The sequence below is a fragment of the Petaurus breviceps genome, unplaced genomic scaffold (assembly GCF_028583685.1).
Source record: "Petaurus breviceps papuanus isolate PSGF00001 unplaced genomic scaffold, PetGlider_PUasm1.0 90630, whole genome shotgun sequence".
NCBI lineage: Eukaryota > Metazoa > Chordata > Mammalia > Diprotodontia > Petauridae > Petaurus > Petaurus breviceps.
The window spans coordinates 4,393,545-4,401,087 of record NW_027187291.1 but is presented as its reverse complement, the minus strand read 5'-3'; the positions used below and the strand labels follow the sequence as shown (position 1 = coordinate 4,401,087).

Here is a 7,543-nt window from a genome sequence, read left to right as displayed (position 1 = left end):
TCCAAAGCACTCTCCTGACTTGGCTGTGGGTAGGTAGCCACCCCCTCCATATGGAGCAGGAGAGGAGAACCAAGGGCCCAAGATACTGTCTAAGATGACTGCAAAGCTTGGCCCCTTTCTGGACTTCATAAATGGCAGAACAAAAGCACAGAATTGCCACTGCTCTTTTTGGGACTTCGTGGATTGGCCTCTCACAATATTGGATTCTTTTTCCCTTTTATTTCCAGTGCTCTTAAAAAATACAAAGTTTTGGTAGAGAGGGAAAGGGTAGGGTTTTGACAAAGTGGGGAAAGGGAAGGGTTGATAGGTCTAGTCCCCTTCCAAGTAGGCATACCCCTCTCTGAGGCTAACTTCAAGTGATGAGGGGTGGGACAGGCATATTGGGAGTACAGAAGTGTGTCCAGAGGAGTCAGGTGGAAGAAAGCCTTTGTCTTAGGCAGGGGCAAGCAGCAGTCACAATGACAACTGGGGGTGCAGGTTGTGGGGGGAATGAACAGGAGAAGTCTCTTCAGTGATGAGGGAGGCCTCCTTGGTGGGAGGTAGAAGTCATCTGGAGTGTTGGTTAGGGAAAGGGAAGGTCAAGTGACCAAGGGGTCACTTGGATTTGGCAGGTGGGCCCTCCTGGGCACTGAGGGAATGGACCAGCCAGGGTACTAGGGCAGTGACCAGGCAGGGCCAAAGGGTAAACTTGAGAAAGTTAAAGATGTAGAAGAGGCTGAGTTGGGGTGGGTTGCCCAGCCAGTTAAGGATCCCCAAAAACCCTAGGACCAACAACAGGCAAGCAGCTTGCTGTAGGATTCTCAACCGTGCCCGCCTCACTTGAGCATACCAGGGTGAGTGTAAGGCAATGCCCAGGCCCAGGGCAGCTCCAGAATCCCGACTCAGGGAAGCAAAAGGCCGAGTTTCCATGTGCACCCACTCTGGACGCTCACACCACTTGGAAGCCAAGTGAATGGACCTGAGGAAAACCAAAAAACCTTGTAGCAAAGTTCCTTCAGAGAGGGGTACCTCTGGGGTTCCTTTCCAGCCTCAGCCAGGGCTGTATGCTGTAGTAGAATCACCTTCTCTCTACTGCTGTGCTGGTATTCTAGGGACCCCATGGGGTAGACATGATGGTGAGGGTCAGGAAAGGTGCCATACTGCCTCAGGGGGGCAGAGTGGAACAAGAACTTACCAAGTCATATCTACTCCCAGGGAGATGAGGGTCCAGTAAATGAGGCTGGCACCCAGCAGAAGTGCTAGTGCTGTCAACCCATAAAAGCTGACAGGCCGATCAATGGGCACACGTGGAGTCATGAACCATCCCAGGAGAGCACCTATTGGGAAGGGGTGTGGTAACAACTTCAAGAATCTGAGGGTGCAGTCCTGAGGCCAAGGATCACAATGAAAAAAGGGCACAAGGGAGGGTTTAGGGTTTAAGGTAGACAGATAATGGACTAGGGTGGGCAAAGGATAACTTTTGGAGAGAGGGCACAAGGGAGGGTTTGAGGTGAAGAGGTGGTAGGTTAGGGTGGGCCAAGGGTAACCATGGAAGAGAAGGTCTGAGGTAGGGTAATGGGCTAGGGAGTTGAAATTTGCTATCTTTGGCCTTGTCTCTCTGAGGTAAGTGTCACTGTCCACCCCTCAGTGGCTCACCGGCTATCAGGCCACCTAGCACCTGGTGGGGGAAGTGTGCAAGGATGAAGATGCGGGAGAGTCCAACTGCCAAGAGGAATGTGCTGTAAGCCAGGCTGGGCATCAACTTCATCCAGCGGCTGGAGAAGGAAGAAGACAAATGGGTCAGGGTGGGCAACTGATTATTTTAAACAAGAAAAGATCTGGGAAGACATGATAGCTATGGCATGGAAGAAATATTAGACTTGTTCTGTTTGGACACAGAAATCCAAATTAAGAGCAATGGCTGGAAAGTGGAAAGAAACCTTTAGACTTCACACATGGAAAAGATTTCTTAACAATCAGAGTTACCCAAAAGTGAAATGAACTGTCTCTGGACACGGAGCTCTTCATTTGAGAGTTTAAAGTGAAGAGTGAATGACCATCTGGGGGCATGCTGCTGAAGAGATTATTGGCTTTTCAAGTCCCTTCCAAATCAAATAATGTCAAGACATTTCTATCCTATTATATGACTAGATGGCTAAGCAAAACCAGTGATTTAGCTCCCAGTCTCCATGATGATATGGACACTGGACCAAGGAGTCCATCACTTTCCCCCATGCCTGTGGAGGGAAATTCTGTACACAAGAGCCCTCCCAGACTCACCTGTGACTTCGTTTTGCAACCTGGCCTGAGGTGGCAATCATGATGGGCCAGAGGGCAGCTCCTGTGATCATGCAGTGACCCGAGGGACTACCTGCCAGGAAATATAGCCACTTGTGGTGGTATGTGTGTGGGAGGCTGGGAATTGGAGCTTTTGGGGGGAAAGGGTTAGGGTGGCACTTAGAGTTTGGGCACTTATGGTGTTTAGGGGGCCAGATGCCTTCTTAGGTTCAAGTAGAACACTCTTGACTACTAGTTAAGTCCCCTTCCCCTAGAAGTTACAGCTTCCCTCTCTCTGGAAGTGGGGGTGGGAGGTGGGGCTGAGTACAAGGGAGTTAGGCAAGGGTTATCTGATCCTTTGGGCCTCTCTTCTCATTTAATGCCACAGGTGGGCTTTCACATGCAGTCTTCTTTATCTTCTCCCTGTAGGACATGACTAACGGGCAACTAGATATATTAGCATGGGGTATCCTTCAATTGGTACCAACATACCAACCAACCAACCCAATGCCTTTCACTTCTTTACTCTCTAGTCCAATAACTGAGAGAGAAGAAGTGTTAAGTCCCTCAAGACTTTACAGGCTGGAAAGGGAAATGGATAATGTAGGAGGGTCACCTACCTGGCCCAGTTTCACAGGATACAGGGAACTGATGGACCTGAGCGGGTGCTTCACTATAGTATCCAGATTCATGAACCCACCAAAAGGGCCGGTCTCCAAAAAGGAACCTGGAGGAGGAGATGAGGCAGTGAGATTTCCCATTCTTTGCTGCTCCTCCCCTACCTGGGGCCTAAGAAAGACAGGGAAAACTTGCGAGAGAGTTACTCTTCAAACGATGAGTACCCTTTAATCCCAACACTGGGATCCTATTTTTGCTTTGGTTACCACTGCCTATGTGTATCCTGCAGAGGATACCAGAGTTTTTTCCACACTTCACATACTTCAATTCTTCTCTGGGAAGAATAGGGAAATGTACATTCTTCTTTTTGTGTAGGGGAATGGAGGGGCCTTTTGCAAGGACCTTGAGATCTTTCTAAACAAACTTCTCAACCCTTCACAATCTGGTTTCTAACTTTGTCACTCAACTGAAATTGCTCTATCTAAAGTTCCAACTTCTTCCCCAGAGAATAGAGCAAAAAACTAAACAGGATGATAGAGTTTTGTGGTGTGTAGTAAGGGAGACTATTTTCTTCCATTTTATTAGTAAAACAGGAGGTGAGGTCCCCTGCTGAAAGAGAAGGAAAAGGGGGTGCTATAGAGTGGATAGACTACCGCACCTGTAGTTAGGAAGACTCATCTTCCTGAGTTCAAATCTGACCTCAGACACTTAATAGCTGTGTGACCCTGAGCAAGTCACTTAACCCTGTTTACCCTCGTTCCTCATCAGTACAATGAGCTAGAGAAGAAAATGTATCACTCTGGTATCTTTGCTAAGAAAACCCCAAATGGGGTCATGAAGAGCCAGACATGACTGAAATGACTCAACAACAAAAGAGGTAATTTAGGGAGAGAAGAGAATATTTGGGACAGTTACTATGTAGAGTATGATAGTCTATCACAGACTAATAAAAAGGCAGCAGTGGGGGTCCAGTTAAGATAATATAGATTTATAGTGGACCCGATGGCCATGATTGTGTGACTTTCTCCCATGGCATTTAGGAGCATGACAGTAGGAGCAGAAGAAAGATGTTAGGGATAGGTCAGGGTAAGGATTCAGCAAGGCACAAGCAGTTGTAGGTATAGCAGCCAGGAAGGCAAGGTAGACAGAGTGCTAGACCTGGAGGCAGGAAGAATTGGGTTCAAATCCAGCCCCAGATACTTACCAACTGTGTGACACGAGCCAATCAGTTAACCTCTCTCTCTTGGCTTTTGTTTTCTCAAATGAAAAATGGGGACAATAATAATACCTACATCCAAAGGTTATGGTAAGGATAAAATGAGGTAATATTTGTAAATTGCTTGACACTTTACACTACGTGTAAAGCACTATGTAAATGTAAGCTGCTACTACTACTACTAGTATAAGGATAATAGGGCAAGAGATTCTAAGGTAAGATAATAAGCAGTTGATCTGATCAACCAAGGTGAAAGGAGGAAAGTGAGATCAGATAAAGGATGATAAGCAGAGAGGAACAGAGAGGAATGGAAGGTCTGGGGGTTACAGAAAGAATGAAGGATTTAGGAGCAATGAAGCAAGGGAAGAGATAGGGGGAAAAGGAGGTTGTAATTAATTGGAAAGAGAAATTCTGTGTTCTGCAACCTGTAGCCATGGGGTGAAGGTGACCATGGGAGTTGAGGAGGGAGGCCAGGGTATTTGAAGGGACACTGACATATACTGAAGTCCTCTAGGGCTTAGGAGAGAGAAGAAGACAGTGAATGAGGCACTGAACTATTTCAGAAAGGAAGAATGATCTTCAGGCAGGTAGATGCCTTACATAAAGATACGGATGGTAACAGGGATCACTGGAGGAACCCACAGCACCTAGCACCAAGCGCCGCTCATGGCTGGAAGAGATAAACAAATGTTGGTTGAAACAGTGAATGAGGTGAATGTTTCAGATGGGGAGGATATGAGAGTGAGAGAGAAAGAGAGAGAGACAGAGACAGAGAGACAGAGACAAAGACAGACAGAGACAGAGAGAGAGAGACAGTGCTCCAGATGATGCAAGGAGCAGAACTGAGAAAGGAAGCAGACTTGGTCTAGAGATATGAGGTAGAGGAAAAAGAGAATTGAGTAAGAAGGTAGCTAGGTGTCATAATGGACAAAGGATAGACTTTGAGTCAGAAAGAATTATATACAAATCCTGCCTCAGACACTCACTAGCTGTGTGACTCTGGACAAGTCACTTAATCCAAGTAGGCGTCTATTTCTTCATCTGGAAAATGGAGATAATAACAGTCCATCCTACTTTTCAGGGATGTTGTGAGGATCAAACGAGATTACATACATACAGTGATTTGCAAACTTTAAAGTGCTCATGAAGACTAGTTCTAAAAGGAAAGTTTCCAATGGCTATTCTGCTGGAACTCTCTGAAAATAAACATTTTCTCCTCAAAACTTCGAGTAAAAGACACCATAAAACCATGCCTCTTTGTTCCTTCAATGGTTCACATTGACAGAGATTGAGGGACCCAGGCAGCCCTTCTTTCTCAACTTTTCTTAATCCTACAGGCATGGGTAACTTTTACTTTGCCTCCTGGTGAACATTTTTGTTCACTGCCCCTTCTACTTCTCTCCCAGGTTGGGTATGTGGCATCCTTTTGTGGGGTGATCAGGAGAGGAAGGCCTCAGTTAGAGACAGATCAACTTGCTCCTCTATCAAACCAGGAAAAGCAGAATGCACATAGACAAGGCCTTAAAAATCACCTACAGAGAATTTCTGGGATGTCATCCATGGCAATACTTGACTTTTTTGGTTGGGGGTTGTGTCCCTCATCCCTAAGCTTTTCATGATGAAGAAGGGAAAATAGCTCTACTACTACTGTTTGGGTGGGATGGAAACACATAATGACACAGAGAAAAGGTGATACTGAGTGGTAAGAGGTGGAGAGTGATTATGGGTATGTATGGGGTGACTGTGGTTTAAATATCTATGGCTTGGGTAGGAGGAAGACTATATCCATGTGGGTGATGTGAGGGGTCAGTGTACGAGATGATGACTGGTAGGTTTCTATGGTGGGGTGTGTGTGTGTGTGTCTAGTGGATAGACATCTAATTGGATGTCTTCTGGCACCTAAAATTCAACATATTAAAATTAAATAGCTCATTATATTTCCACCAACTGCACTCTTTTGAATTTCGCTATGTTTAGGGCACTACCCAGTTACATTTAGGTTTGCTTCCTATTTTATATGTGTACATGTTGATTCTCCTGGTAGAATGTAAGCTCCCTGAGGGAAGGGACTGTTTCATCTTTTTCGCTGTATCCTCAAACCCTAGCACAGTGCTTGGCCTTTAAAAAAATTCTTTTTGACAGTGGGCATAACCTTGGAGTAGAGATAGTAAGGGGTTTTGTCTCACCATTTGGAGATGAGATTGAGCCATTCTGAGAGCAGGGTGATCCAGAACACAGAAATACCCACGTGGCGACAGGCATAGTAGGCCAAGGGAAAGTAGAAAAAAAAGATGCACTTGGGGTCACCCAGGAAGGTGACCCAGAGCCAGACGTCCTCCAGCCAGGGAAGCTGTCTCTGTAGAGTTTCGGCCACCACGATACCGGCTCCCAGAGTTGACTCCATTCCAGGAAGCCACAGGCCCTGGAGCCCCTGACCTTGGGTTGACTTGGGTAACGCTGCTTCTAAAGGGAAGGAAGCTGAGGGAGGCCAGGGGTAAGAGGGAGATGCTCCTCAGAGCCTCCACCATTTCCTTCCACAGGTATATCTAACCAGATCCCATCCAGGCTACCATTAGCATCAGCCCAAGATGCACCTAGAGGTCTCGGCTCTCAGCCCCGCCCCCTCTTCCCAGGGCTCCCCAGACTCCGCCATCCCCCCCTGGCGCTAGGCCACGTCCCCTACATCCTCCGGCTTTCAGGCCCCGCCCCCACTACATCCGTCATGCCACAAACCTCGCCCCAGTCTTACCCAGGAAGCCCCTCCCTTCCTCCCCCCCCCCCCCTCCCCCCGGATCACGGCTTACACCTCGCGGCCCCTCCTCTCAGTTTCCAGAGCACCTCAAACCCCGCCTCCAAAGCCACGCGAGCGCTCCCCAGACCGCACCCCTGTCCGAGCTGGCCTGCATTCACTTTTTCTCGCGTCCCTGGGCCCGTTCTGCCCCCTCCCCCAGGTCCACAAACTCGAGCTTTGCCCTCCAAATAACGTTTTTTTCCCTACCTCCCGGGTTTATATCACTCGCTAGGCCTTCCTTAGACGGGTCAGCGTAGGGGACAAACCTCTTGCGAGGGCGTTTTCCCTTTAGACCCACGTGTCTCCAGTTCGCTTCCAGTCCGCAGCGGACGTGGGGCGGTGGCTATTTTTGCGGTCCAGGGTCATAGGGTAACAGGCGGCTTTGAAGGTTGGTGCTTGAGGAGGCTGATAGCTAGTTCACGAAGTGAGGTTTCCTTTCTGCTGCCTTCTTTTATTGATAGAAAGCTTCGTGATCTCTTCAGAGGATAGGGACAGGGAAGTTCAAGGACGTAGCCATAGGATCCCAGGTGTGTTTTGAAAGGGAACAGCAGTTTTACTTACACACACACACACACACACACACACACACACACACACACACACTTCACACTCACACACTCTCTTTCTTTCCCCCTTCGCCCTCTCCCTCTCCCTCCCTTTCC

The 7,543-nt window shown here is 47.8% G+C and overlaps 1 protein-coding gene across 4 annotated transcripts; it reads right to left on the bottom strand.

The window, feature by feature from the left end:
- Positions 1 to 426: 426 nt before the first annotated feature.
- On the bottom strand, positions 427 to 7,247 carry G6PC3 (glucose-6-phosphatase catalytic subunit 3). 4 transcript variants are annotated; one of them, XM_069064417.1, is made up of 7 exons: positions 7,089 to 7,247; positions 6,277 to 6,568; positions 2,877 to 2,983; positions 2,260 to 2,350; positions 1,636 to 1,754; positions 1,175 to 1,316; positions 427 to 958 (listed from the first exon to the last, which is right to left on the bottom strand). In XM_069064417.1, exons 2-7 carry the CDS (start codon positions 6,492 to 6,494, stop codon positions 595 to 597), a joined length of 1,041 nt encoding a protein of 346 aa, XP_068920518.1. In that variant the 5' UTR covers positions 6,495 to 6,568; positions 7,089 to 7,247; the 3' UTR covers positions 427 to 594. The 4 variants fall into 4 exon arrangements, with proteins under 4 accessions (XP_068920518.1, XP_068920517.1, XP_068920520.1 ...); XM_069064416.1 differs by having other exon boundaries at positions 6,975 to 7,104; XM_069064419.1 differs by lacking the exon at positions 7,089 to 7,247 and adding an exon at positions 6,895 to 7,080.
- Between the last annotated feature and the right edge of the window lie 296 nt (positions 7,248 to 7,543).